The sequence below is a fragment of the Nerophis ophidion genome, linkage group LG18 (assembly GCF_033978795.1).
Source record: "Nerophis ophidion isolate RoL-2023_Sa linkage group LG18, RoL_Noph_v1.0, whole genome shotgun sequence".
In the NCBI taxonomy this organism is placed as follows: Eukaryota; Metazoa; Chordata; class Actinopteri; order Syngnathiformes; family Syngnathidae; genus Nerophis; species Nerophis ophidion.
This window is the reverse complement of record NC_084628.1, coordinates 32,373,259-32,388,015: the sequence shown is the minus strand read 5'-3', so window position 1 is coordinate 32,388,015 and position 14,757 is coordinate 32,373,259. Positions and strand designations below refer to the sequence as shown.

Here is a 14,757-nt window from a genome sequence, read left to right as displayed (position 1 = left end):
GATCCCACTGTTAGGGCTGGGCATATATATCGAAATACTCGATATATCGCGGGTTTGTCTCTGTGCGATATAGAAAATGACTATATGGTGATGTTCGAGTAAACGTTCTCACGCAGTTGCTTTTAGCTGCGGGCATTAAACTGCATGCGATTCTCCCTCTTTCTTGTCTCTCCTTCTCACAGAGACTTAAAACAAGCACACCTTCTTACACACGTCACAAGTGCAACGTCAAACGCCCTCTCCAAGCAGAGATGTAGCGACATGGCTGTGATGCTAACGGTGTGTTGCGAGTGGTAATACGAGAGAGAGAAGGTGCGAATCTGGTAACAAATGGAGGAAGAATTAATTCCCAAGAAAAACAGCACAGGGTTCATCGTCTGGCGGTGGTTTGGCTTCAAGCGGGAACATGTTGGAACATTTATACGGCAGAAGTGTTGCTACCAAAAGTAGCATCATTTGAAAAGTCACCCGCGATAGAATGACGAATGCTTGAAACTGCATATCAACATCTCTGTTCGGTGCCACACCCACAAAATGCCGAAGCAACAATTTCCACATCAACACTGTAGGACATATACTATTTGATATGCAGCTCATTTTTATGTGACACTTATTGAAATATCTTGTGTGACATCATGCACAAGTGCACTTTGTTTTAAACTATTGTAGTGAGTTCTGTACAAAAAGTGCACTTTAATTTAGTGTTGTTTTGATATGTCATCTTAGTGACATCATGCACAAAAGTGCACTAATAGCTTGTTTTAAAATGTCTCTGACAATCTTGCTATTTCTGCTTTGAAATGACATGAATGTTTGTGCCACTGCTTAATAACTGTTTAATAAGATACAGTTTTGGTCAATTGACTTAGTCTCTGCATGAAAGTTTAAAAGTAGCATATATTAATGCAGTATGAAGAAGAATGTTGTAATGTAGACACATATAATCATCATACTGCTGTGATTTTAAGGTAAAGTACCGATGATTGTCACACACACACACTCGGTGTGGCGAAATTATTCTCTGCATTTGACCCATCACCCTTGAGCACCTCCTGGGAGGCGAGGGGAGCAGTGAGCAGCAGCGGTGGCCGCGCCCGGGTATCATTTTTGGTGATTTAACCCCCAATTCCAACCCTTGATGCTGAGTGCCAAGCAGGGAGGTAAGGGGTCCCATTTTTATAGTCTTTTGTATGAACTCACAACCTACCGATCTCAGAGCGGACACTCTAACCACTAGGCCACTGAGTAGTTATGTATCAAGTGTTCATTCAAGGCTAAGGTAAAATATCGAGATATATATTGTGTATCGCGATATGGCTTAAAAACATTTAAAAAAGGCCATATCGCCCAGCCCTACTTGTAATTAATGTACATCAGAGCTATTAAATGTTTTGTATTTAGTGTATTAGATTCTGCAACTAGTGTTTGGATCCCACTGTTAGGGCTGGGCGATATATCGATATACTCGATATATCGCGGGTTTATCTCTGTGCGATATGGAAAATGACTATATGGTGATATTCGAGTGTACGTTCTCACGCAGTTGCTTTTAGCTGCGGGCATTAAACTGCATGCCTTTCTCCCTCTTTCTTGTCTCTCCTTTTCACAGAGACTTAAAACAAGCGCACCTTTTTACATACGTCACGCGTGCAACGTCAAACGCCCTCCCCGAGCAGAGAGGTAGCGACATGGTAACATTAGCTGTGATGCTAACGGTGTGTTGCGATTGGTAATACGAGAGAAAGAAGGTGCAAATCTGGTAACAAATGGAGGAAGAATTAATTCCCAAGAAAAACAGCAAGGGGTGCATCGTCTGGCGGTGGTTTTGCTTCCAGGGGGAACATGTTGAACACTTATACGGCAGAAGCTTTGCTACGAAAAGTTGCAGCACTGCTAATTTGTAGCATCATTTGAAAAGTCACCTGCTAGAGAATGAAGAGTGCTTCAAACTGCATGTCAACATCTCCGTTTGGTGCCACACTCACAAAATGCCGAAGCAACAATTACCACATCAACATCGTATGACATACACTATTTGATATGCAGCTCATTTTTATGTGACACTTATTGAAATATATTGTGTGACATCATGCACAAAAGTGCACTTTATTTGTTTTTAACTATTGTAGTGGCGTTCTGTAGAAAAAGTGCACTTTAATTTAGTGTTATTTTGATATGTCATCTTAGTAACATCCACATAAGTGCACTAATAGCTTGTTTTAAAATGTCTCTGACAATCTTGCACTTTCTGTTTTGAAATGACATGAATGTTTGTGCCACTGCTTAATAACTGTTTAATAAATACAGTTTTGGTCAATTGACTTAGTTTTGATTTCCCTCTCTATATGAAAGTTTAAAATTAGCATATATTAATGCAGTATGAAGAAAAATATTTTAATGTAGACACATAGGATCATCATACATCTGTAATTATATGTATCAAGTGTTAATTCAAGGCTAAGGCAAAATATTGAGATAGATATTGTATATCGCGATATGGCCGAAAAATATCGAGATATTTAAAAAAGGCCATATCGCCCAGCCCTACCCACTGTACCCAGTATCTGAAGAGCATGGAAAAAAGCATTTCACTGTTGTGTACTCTGCATGTGAGAAACTTTGAACCTTGAACCTTGCCCTCGGTACTAACTGACAAAGCCCCAGCACTAGAGGGCACAACCAAAAGTGCATCGAGAAAGGCTTATTATTAAGAGTCAATCTTAAACAGCATCTACTGTAACATACATGCTGTTTAAGATTGACTCTTTTACTAAAACTACAAGAAAAGCCTCTTCTTACCGAGAACCAGACCTTGACCTCCTGTTTCTTCCTTCTCTTCGTGTAGATGGTTCCTCCCTTGAATCCACCTTTCAGGAAAAGACAAAATATACAGTCAATAAACAAAATAGACTAAAGCAATTTGGCTGTGAATCTGAGCGGCTGGATTTAATGTAATAACTGCAAGGTTTACCTGTGATTTAGAGTTGTGTGCATTTCTGGAATGGTATAAATCTTTCACCTTCTGATGCTCATTGTGACTTGCTCCACCGACAACCTAACAAAGATAAAGACACCAGGGGAAAGAAATTAGTCAAATTAAGAAGAATACACTAAAGAGTTGTCTGTGGATCTTCTCATTATTCCAGGGTATGCCGCAACTGGGCTGTTTAGTTTGTCTTAGAAGACGTTTCACCACTCATCCCGGCAGGCTTCATCAGCTTGTGCCAAAGCTCTAACTATTTATACTGGAAAAAGAGTACAACGTGTACAGGCAAGGATGGTTTTTACATGTTGTTTGAAGAACAACCGTTAAGATATAAAGGATGAATCCCCCTATCGATGCCAACAGCAGTCATAAAAATGGAATTGTCGCTTGTTAGCAGAAACGATGGCTGTGAAACAAGCATTACCAGCCCAAAAACAATAATTTTCCAGACTGGAAAAACACAAGTTAGCAGTCCATTCAGTGGTATTAATGCCGCAAAGAGGGCAGCTTCCAATCTTGCCATAGACTTCTTTCCTGACTCCTCTTTCAAACCATCCATATTGTCTGTCCAGAATGATCTGTACATGTTTGCCTCTTGCTGGATCTTGACTTGAAGAGTTTGTACGTACGTGGGCTTAGTGGTTGTTTTGTCTGCACTGGAAAGCACACACCAGATTGTTTTTGTGGGGTCTACTCTTGAAGGTTCCCAAGATGATGTCTCAGGGTGTTGAAGTGTACTGCAATGTTGTGTAGGTTAACATTTCTTCTGAGTTTCACAGGCAGACCTGATAAATAATGGAATGTCAATGTTTTTGTATCTGACACCTTTCTCTTCCTCAGCCAATTCGTTATTGTTCTTTAAAGTTAAAGTAACACTGATAGTCACACACACAGTAGGTGTGGTAAAATTACTCTCTGCATTTGACCCATCCCCTTGTTCCACCCCCTGGGAGGGGAGGAGAGCAGTGAGCAAAAGCGGTGGCTGCGCTCGGGAATCATTTGGTGATTTAACCCTTTGGAGAACTGACTGCACTTCTCACAACGACCAGCTCGGGTAGCCACAGGTTTTGAGGGCTTACCTCAAACGCTGGTTGTCTTTGGACTGTTTGCTGGTGATAATGTTATCAGCTCTGTGTTGTAGTGTTCAGATAACATCCAGTGTGTGCATTTACAGAAGAGTCGCTCTTTTGTATGCTAACACCACATGGTTTTATAAATACCATGGTATTTCGCTTTCGAAGTCCTCTTCATAATAATACAGTGACTTTTGATGTGTTGCACAAAAACTTGATTGGCGTAGTTTTTTTCTGGCGTTTTAGCATTGGCTGGGTCTGTAAAAAAACTACATACCCAGATCCCCAGCGCAGCTTGGGCGCTTAACGTCGCAAGCAGGAAGTGAAGTGTGGCTGATGAGAGGAATTGTTTTGTTGGACATTGAATCTGTCTGTTACTGGTTGAGGTATGCTGCTGACAAACACGCCTAGGGCAAAAAACATAACCTATATGGCGGAGGTAAAAAAGTCTAGGTTCTGCAAGCGCAGCACTTTCGTTTCAAGGTTTTAAGTTTTAAGTACCAATGATTGTCACACACACACTAGGTGTATTCTCTGCATTTGACCCATCATCCTTGTTCCCCCTCTGAGACGTGAAGGAGCAGTGAGCGGCAGCAGTGACCACGCCCGGGAATCATTTTTGGTGATTTAACCCCCAATTCCAACCCATGATGTTGAGTGTCAAGCAGGGAGGTAATGGGTCCCATTTTTATAGTCTTTGGTATGACTCGGCCGGGGTTTGAACTCACGACCTACCGATCTCTAACCACTTGGAAGGCGACAGAGAGCCAGCAAGTCTCAAACCACACAGCAGGAAATCACAAAAACAAAAAAGTTCAACGCGGGGAAATACAGATTAACTAAAAAGCTACTAGATACATCCTCAATCCATCCTTCTATTTTTACGGCTTAACTCTCTGTACTCCAGCTGCACTTGAGCAGAAAGCAGGACACACCTTGGAGAAGTCGTCGTCTCATAAATAAATCACGCTAAGAAGATATTTCAAGCCAAACATCAGTTTGTGAGGTATTTGCATTATTGAGTTAAAATCTCAGTTTACCTTTTTGAGAACAACATTTTCCAGACTGATATCAAAATGACTACTGTAGATCAGTGGTTCTCAAATGGGGGTACTTGAAGATATGCCAAGGGGTACGTGAGATTTTTTTTTTAAATATTCTAAAAATAGCAACAATTCAAAAATCCTTCAAAAATATAGTTATTGAATAATACTTCAACAAAATATGAATTTAAGTTCATAAACTGTGAAAATAATTGCAACAATGCAATATTCAGTGTTGACAGCTAGATTTTTTGTGGACATGTTCTATAAATATTGATGTTAAAGAGTCCTTTTTTTGTGAAGAAATGTTTAGAATTAAGTTAATGAATCCAGATGGATCTCTATTGCAATCCCCAAAGAGGGCACTTTAAGTTGATGATTACTTCTATGTGTAGAAATCTTTATTTATAATTGAATCGCTTGTTTATTTTTCAACAAGTTTTTTGTTATTTTTACATCTTTTTTTCTAAATAGTTCAAGAAAGACCACTACAAATGAGCAATATTTTGCACAGTTAAACAATTTTTTAAATCAGAAACTGATGACATAGTGCTGTATTTTACTTATTTTTCTCTTTTTTTTTTCAACCAAAAATGCTTTGTTCTGATTAGGGGTACTTGATTTAAAAAAATGTTTACAGGGGGTACATCACTGAAAAAAGGTTGAGAACCACTGCTGCAGATAATGTCATGTAAAAGTTGAAAGACACTAAACTGTACATTTATTATTTATTACTTATTACACTGTTAGTTGAAAGACATAAACTGAGTTCTTCTTTTAAATTTTTGCTTGAAACCGTCGATGTTCCTACACAATTATTTGCACTTACAAATACATGTTTGTAGTAAAAAATATGAGTAAAACATTTTAACATTTATGCCCGAATAGGTACCAGGGCCTCCCGCGATCCCTAAGGGAATAAGCGGTAGAAAATGGATGGATGAATGTTTGTGTTCAACTACAGTAGGTGTGTTTATCCTACAGATTCCTGACACATCATTTACACACTGGCATTTTCAACAATCTGTTTTTTTTGGACATTACACAGGGATGGGAATGAAGATTTACAAAATCAGCTAAAAAAAATTGTAATCCTAAAACACCGCTTTGCGGAAGGCCACACAGCGGCCGCACCAGAGTTCACACGGTGCACTCACCTGATAGGGGGGGCTGAGGGTATGCCCCCCCAGAAAATTTTTGAAATCTATGTTAGCTTAGGATACATTTCCTGCTATTTTGAGTCAAAATCTAACAATATTCTCCTGACGAAAATTTCACATTTATTTGCAAATATTTTCATAAAAATGTATCGTGACGAAATGTATGTATTCAAGTTTACACATATATCAAATTCTTGCACACTTTTAGATTATTTAGAATTCTTTGCCTTGTACTGATAACTAGGTCAACGCAGAGTAGAGATGTGCGGTTTGCGGTCTCATCCGCGGACGCGGGTCGGGAGGGTGACATGACGAAAAAATAGATTTTAAATAGATTCGGGCGGGTGGCGGTTGAACCATTCGGAAATATATATACATAGTTAAATGTTATTTTGAAAAGGTTAATTTAGCCTACTGATGTGTATTTATAAATGGTTGTTTTATATAGGCTAGTAGGTAAAGTGTTGTACCTGACAACACTTGATGGTACAATCCATATATCACGTCACAGACAACGTCACGCTAACATCACGTGACACCTCCGATGAAAGCTGATGAATGTAGCCCAAACTTGTCAGGTCCAACACTTTACCTTACTAGCCTATATAAATCAACCATTTATAAATAGTTAAATGTTGTTACCCACATAGGAAAAATGAGCAGCACTCTTTGAAACAGTCTGTGGGCATACTTTTATTTTGAAGTGTCTCGTTTGGTCTGTCGACGGATGTAAGGAAGTTACTTCCGGGTATGGCCAACGAGGTATTTGTTTGTCATTTGTTGGTATTTTACTTGGTAAAATGTTTGATCCACATGCTGTGCATGTTATTATTTTTACGTTTGTAACATGTTTTATTTATTACAGTTTTCACGTTGAATTTGAAGGGAAAGGAAGCCTTCAAATAAATCAGTTCAAGAAAGCCATTGTGTCTGTGCTATTTGGAGGGAGTTACACTTTCTAACCTCACTAATGCCTTGCATCGTCTATATTAGATATATAACAACGGGCGGTTGTGGCTTTGATAAAATGTTGGTTTGGGTGGATGACGACTTTAGTGATGCAGTTGCGGATGATATAATTGCCTCTCTGCTAGGGGTGTAACGGTACACAAAAATTTCGGTTCGGTACGTACCTTGGTTCAGAGGTCACGGTTCGGTTCATTTTTGGTACAGTAAGAAAACAACAAAATATAAATTTTTTGATTATTTATTTAACAGTTTGAAAGAAAAAAAACACATTTTTTTTATTAGTCAAGGTTATAGCTTTTTTATTTCACTTTTGTTTATGTTGTTGTTTATTTTAATAGTATTTTTAGAATGTGACGTGCGCCTTTAAAACATTTGGTGTGGGCCGCAAATGGCCTCCGGGGCACAGTTTTGACACCACTGATAAAGATAATAAAAAATTAAATCTGATAAATCTATGGTTAAAAAGCAGAGTCTGGCGACGCATGCGCATTTATCATAAAACTCTTTCGCTTTCTCTGTCTCCCCCTCCATCACGAATGTTGCTGCCGTGCACCACTTTTTTTTTTTTTAACCCCTTCTTAACCCTGAACGAACATTGAAAATACACGCAACCCTTAACTTAAAATGCCGGACATTTGAAGCATTTAAGAAACTCCACCTGGACAGCTCCGCAAAGAGGATATATCCCATGAAAAGAGGAGGTGTGGTCAGTGTATCATATACCTTGATCGCTGCTAGCATGCCGTGTGTTGTTTTTTGGATTGATTTAAACTTTTATTAGTAGATTGAACAGTACCTTACATATTCCGTACAATTGACCACTAAATGGTAACACCCGAATAAGTTTTTCAACTTGTTTAAGTCGGGGTCCACGTAAATCAATTCATGGTGCCTCGGTGTGCATTGTTTACACAACGTGCGTGCGCTACTTAATATCTCCGTGACGTTCAGTTCACCTCCGAACCGAAACCCCCGTACCGAAACGGTTCAATACAAATTCACGTACCGTACGTTACACCCTTACTATCCGTGCATCTCTAACGCAGAGAAAAAAAACACCCTGGCAGCGCCAAAATCGGCGGAATTTCGCGGAAAATTCCCATCCCTGTATACAGCAATAATAGCCATAATACAGTGATATTGCGCTGTGAGATTTGATACGGTTACATCCCTAAGGAAGAATCATTCTTGTCTGAGCATACACTCTTCCTAGGGGTGTAATGGAACGTGTATTTGTATTGAACCGTTTGAATACGGGGGTTTTGGTTCGGAGGTGTACCGAACGACACGGACATATTAAATAGCACACCGCGCACGTTGTGTAAACAATGCACACCGAGGCACCATGAATTGATTTACGTGGAACCCGAATTAAACAAGTTGATGTTACCATTTAGTGGTCAATTGTACGGAATAGGTACAGTACTGTGCAATCTACTAATAAATAGAAGTGTAACAGTACGTGTATTTGTATTGAACCGTTTCGGTACGGGGGTTTCGGTTCGGTTCGGAGGTGAACCGAACGTCACGGAGATATTAAGTAGCGCACCGCACAGTGTGTAAACAATGCACACCATGGCACCATGAATAGATTTACGTGGACCCCGACTTATACAAGTTGAAAAACTTATTCGGGTGTTACCATTTAGTGGTCAATTGTACGGAATATGTACTGTACTGTGCAATATACTAATAAAAGCTTCAAATCAATCAAAAAAACAACAACACGGCATCCTAGCAGCGATCAAGGTATATGATAGACTGACCACACCTCCTCTTTTCACAGGATATGTCCTCTTTGCGGAGCTGACCAGGTGGAGTTTGTTAAATGCCTCAAATGTGCGGCATTTTAAGTTAAGGGTTGCGTGTATTTTCAATGTACGTTCAGGGTTGAGAAGGGGTTAAAAACAAAAACAAAAAAGTGGTGCACGGCAGCAACATTCGTGATGGAGGGGGAGACAGGGAGACGGAGAGAGTTATGATAAACGCGCAAGCGTCGCCAGGCTCTGCTTTTTAACCATTTATTTATCAGATTTTATTTTTTATTATCTATAGCAGAGGTGTCAAAAGTGTGCCCCAGAGGCCATTTGCGGCCCACAGCTAATGGCCCACGACACATTCTAAAAATACTATTAAAATAAACATAAACTAAAGTGAAATAAAAAAGCTTAAAGGCTAAATGTAATTTAGAAAAAGTTGCAACGTTGACTAATAAAACAGAGCTGTTGTTTTTTCTTTCAAACTGTCATAGCTCAAAACATAATATTGAATCAAAATCAATTTTATGAATTATTGACCTATCCAAGTTTCCGATTACTTCAGATCAAATATTCTCCACTAAGAAAAATATTTTTGGTGGAAGATTTAGCAAATTTGTTAAATAAATCAAAAACCTATATATTGTTGTTTTCTTACTGCATCGAAAATGAACCGAACCGTGACCTCTGAACCGAGGTACGCACCGAACCGAAATTTTTGTGTACCGTTACACCCCTACTAATAAAAGTTTCAATCAATCAAAAAAACAACAACACACGGCATGCTACCAACAACTGGTAGATAGACTGACCATACGACCTCTTTTCCCTAGATTTGTCCTTTTTGCAGAGCTGTCCATGTGGAGTTTCTTAAATGCCTCGAATGTCTGGCATTTTAAGTTAGGCTTGCGTGTATTTTCAATGTTCGTTCAGTGTTAAGAAGGGGTTAAAAAAAAAAAAGTGTTGCACGCAGCAGCATTCATGAGGGCGGGGCAGAGACAGAGAGAGCGAGAGAGTTATGATAAATGCGCATGCGTCGCCAGGCTCCGCTTTTAATCCATAGATTTATCAGATAAAAATTGTTATTATCTATAGCAGGGGGGTCAAAAGTGTGCCCCAGAGGCCATTTGCAGCCCACAGCTAATGTTTTAAAGGCCCAAGGCACATTCTAAAAATACTATTAAAATAAACAAAACCATAAACAAAAGTGAAATAAAACAGCTTAAAGGCTAAATGTAATTTAGAAAAAGTTTCAACTTTGACTAATAAAACAAAGCTGCTTTTTTTTCTTTCAAACTGTCATTGCTCAAAACATAATACTGAATCAAAATCAATGTTACTATGAATTATTGACCTATCCAAGTTTCCGATTCCTTTACATCAAATATTCCACTAAGAAAAATAATTTTGGTGGAAATTTTAGCAAATTTGTTAAATAAATAATCAAAAAAATGATATTTTGTTGTTTTCTTACTGTACCGAAAATGAACCGAACCGTGACCTCTGAACCGAGGTACGCACTGAACTGAAATTTAATGTTAAAGTACCAATGATTGTCACACACATACTAGATGTGGCGAAATTATTCTCTGCATTTGACCCATCACCCTTGATCACCCCCTGGGGGGTGAGGGGAGCAGTGGGCAGCCCGGGAATCATTTATGGTGATTTAACCCCCAATTCCAACCCTTAATGCTGAGTGCCAAGCAGGGAGGTGATGGGTCCCCCTTTTTTTTTAAGTCTTTGGTATGACTCGGCCGGGATTTGAACTCACGACCTACCGATCTCAAGGCGGACACTCTTACCACTAGGCCACTTTGTGTACTGTTACACCCCTAACTCCTCTTATTAATAGTTGGGGCTATGGCACCAGCATTTGGACAAGATCTGACCAAACTAAGTCGATGAGCATGAACTAAGATGCTAGACTGGCCGTCCAGAAACTTCAGGGTTTCTGGTGCAAATCCAACTTCAGCCATTCTAGTCACTGCCGCTGGGCAAGACAGGTTGCAGTTTCCTTTCAGTCCTTCTACCCAGGGGAGCTTTTCAAAATACATAAATCAGATCCACAAATTCCGATTTTCATCAGAATTGGTAAAAATGATGAAGTGCCGGATGGGTCAGTAACCATGCATGCCCAATCATAATAGGCACGCATAATGGGCCTTGCTGCGAAACTTCTCCTGGCCATCAACCATCCAACTGTCATTACTTCACTTCAGATGATCTCCTTCCAAACTGACATGAAGTTTAAATATTGCTTAAAGATGTAGATAATGGGTTTCACTATGTAAAGCGCTTTGAGTCACTAGAGAAAAGCGCTATATAAATACAAATCACTTCTCTTTAAAGGGGAACTGCACTTTTTTGGGGAATTTCGCCATTCACATTCATTATGGGGGACATGATGACTGATGGATTTTTTTTAATGCATAGTAAATATTAATTAAACATAAATAAAAGTCAAATTACAGCAGAGCCAATGGGAGCTCCACTATTCCAACTATATAATCTGATAAACAACCATTCAAAAAGCGCCAACAAAACTCCATTTACAGTTCGTAAATTGAATATTAACCAAGTATTTGTGATATTGATATTAAAAACGCTAATGCAGACCAACTATTTATAGTGAAATCACTTCCTGTGTGCTAATGTTTTCATCATCGACTGATCAGCTGCTTCCTTGCTCACTGTAAGATTAATGTACATCATAAATCATGCCTCTCACCTGGACATTAGGTGGCTGTTCATATAATCCTACAAGTTGGTACACTTTGACAGTCATATAGGACTTGGAACTAGCGAGGACGACACAAAAAGCACTTGTTTCCCCCACCTTGTTTCTTCGTGAGGATTATGGGACATTTTTCATCTAAAGGGGAATATATGAACACCCTAGCAGTCGCCATCCTAATGACAGCTGACCTTGTACAGTAAGTGATGTTTTATTATGTTTGTTGGCTCTCAAAGTCTGCATTGAGCAGCAATTAGTGATGAAGGGAAAAAAAGCGAACGTGACACGTTTTTTTTAAATAATGCGCCGTGTATGCTTACAATTATCAAAATACGTAAACATCACATGTTATTTTAAATGTAACTACATTACTTATATGTATTCTCCACCATGTAAATACAACTCTTATGGAGGTGTTTGGATTTTTTTAAGCGATTTAAAGAAAGAATTAAACGGCTCCCATAGGTTCCATTGTATGCAGAAGGTTGCATTGTACGCAGACTTTTGATCACATTTTTTAATATTTAGAAAGCAATAAAAAAAAAGTCCATCCGTCATCATGTCTCTCATAATGATTTTGAACAACATGCAAAAGTCCAAAATATTTGCAGTTCCCCTTTAAGGTTGGGTTCTGATCATGATTAGAAGAAAAATCTGCAGTCCTTCAGCTTTTGGATTCAGCTTGAGCACTGATAAGAGCATTCACATGCAATTCCGTAATTGCACAGATTTTAGTTATTATAAGAATAAATTAAGCCTCCTCAGATGAGAGGCGAAACATCTAAGACCAACTGAAATCAATTGAAAGCCCTGAGAACATAAAACAGTTGATTTAGAATATTAAGGACCTGCACTTTTTTTTCTAATCCTTATGTAAGACAAGTGTTTTTTTTTCTTATTTTAATGCATTTTAACTCACAAACGTAAGCAAAAGACATCTAACAATGGAGGTAACGGGAGTCATTACATCACTGCATCTATTCTTCTGCCTATAAAGCGGTTTAAATACCTCCTTCACCGTTTTATATACACACTAAGTATATATGTAATGTAGTAACATTCATGACATGTGATATTTACATATCTTACATACACACTAAGCATATATGTAATGTAGTAACATTCATTTTAACATGTAATATTAACAGATTTTAGTAATTTTGAGCATATGGCGGTGGATTAATTTCACATACGCATCACAACACTCACTTTCCCTTCAACAACAACAAGACTACTAGTCACGGCAGACTTGATGAGACAAAGACTACTTTAAAACAAATAATGATCCAGAAACTTCTATTTTTGAGCCTGAATATAAGGAAGATGATCTACAAGTTTTATAAGCTGTTTGGTAAACAGATGCAGCTTTAGTCAAACAATAAGCATCATGTAGCAGTGTTGTTAAATGCTAAACAAGATATACAAATATAATAAATACAATGGCTGCTCTCACTAGGATAATGGGAAGTTTATATCTTCCCCTGTACACACACCTTTATTTAATTCCTCACAAAAGGTTTAAAAAAAACAAAAACTGATGCAAACTAGTATATTTTCGTGCCTTTCTCACCAAGAAGTTAATTGTCAAAACGACCAACTAATCGGTTTATGGACACAACTTTCTACTTAGCAGCACAATTAATCGAATTTTAATCCTGATCACGATTTTGGCCGCTACGATTAAATAAGGGTGATTGGAGGCAATGTTAACATTTAAAATGGAGGCTCCGCTGCATATTATTTCAAGCACTTTCACAACCAACGGTCACCCAACCACCAGGGGGCGACCGAAAGACAGTGGACTCGTGAGAGCAAGTAGGAGTGAGTGAAAGGGTGACTGACACTTGATCAGCCTGTCGCTCCTGCAAATATTAGGAAAAGTAAACGCATTGGTGCCCTTCTCTCCCGTAGAATGACCCACATTTTAACCCAGGAAAACGCCCGAACGTCTCGTCGTTCTCTTGGCATTCTCCCACTCAACCGGAAATGCTGAATATTTATTTTTAGTTAGCCCTTTGTCTTTTGCCCTTTTTATTTTATAACTGTTTTTTTTTTTTTTAGAGTTTCATTCTGTAATTAAAACCCTGTTCATATACTGTTTGTTTAAAATAGAAATGACAATGAAAACAATTGTTTACATAACATAGTAAATAATCGTGATTTCAATATCGATAAAAATAATCATGATTATTATTTTGGACATAATGGTGCACCCCTACTTCTACTATTCAAATGAGAGGCATGATTTACAATCAATTATTAACTTTCACCAACTCAGAGAGAACATGCAGCAGCTCGACATGTCAACACAGCAGCATAAACTAGTTACCTCTGTGATCACAGCGCCGCTAAAAGTACTTTGTCTGCTTAGCGCTTATAATAGCAATACCGCTAATACTTGGTTAAGTAAAAAGAGCCATATGTAATAATTTCATGTCAAGTCATCACTAAATGGCTCTGATAAGTCAAAAGGCATTAATAAATAATGTTCTTTTCCAATATCTCTATAACTGATAACAGTAGTCCAGCCGGGATACGCTCATTTCAAGTTTAGATTTTCAGCCCCGAAATCTTGTTATTGTTTTCATTTCGAAGTCCTGCCCTACACCTTTTGGCCAATTAGAAAGTCTGTGAGTGTGTCACATCTAGGTTGTCATTTACGCACTGCCATCGTTGTCTGGCTACTGCCATAGGTGCGGCTACTAAACATCTTAGTACATCTAAAAGTTACTATGCTCAACTTATTGATAAAGCTAGGAACAAAACCAGGATTTGTATCGGGGATCCCTTCGAAAGATGGAGGGAATTTTTTTTCATCTGACGCCAAACTTGCTAATTTCCTACTTGATAGGTAAGTTAGACATTTACGTTTTCTTATTTATTTTAATGAATGGAAATGGACATTTGGTATGTAAACTATATTGTACAATACAGTCAATGACCTTGTCTAACAAAATTAATATGTTCCTGAAACTAATGCTTAGCATGTTAGCCCAGTCAATGACACATGGACATACAGGCTAACGGGGAAA

At 38.5% G+C, this 14,757-nt stretch overlaps 1 protein-coding gene across 1 annotated transcript in view; it reads right to left on the bottom strand.

The window, feature by feature from the left end:
* Positions 1-14,757, bottom strand: part of LOC133537128 (SR-related and CTD-associated factor 4-like) — a 96,013-nt gene that overhangs the window by 56,376 nt on the left and 24,880 nt on the right. The window contains exons 10-11 of the mRNA XM_061878008.1: positions 2,972-3,055; positions 2,800-2,867 (exon numbers count right to left, since the gene is read on the bottom strand). Of these exons, the coding sequence (XP_061733992.1) occupies positions 2,800-2,867; positions 2,972-3,055 (152 nt within the window). The remainder of the gene's footprint in view (positions 1-2,799; positions 2,868-2,971; positions 3,056-14,757) is intronic.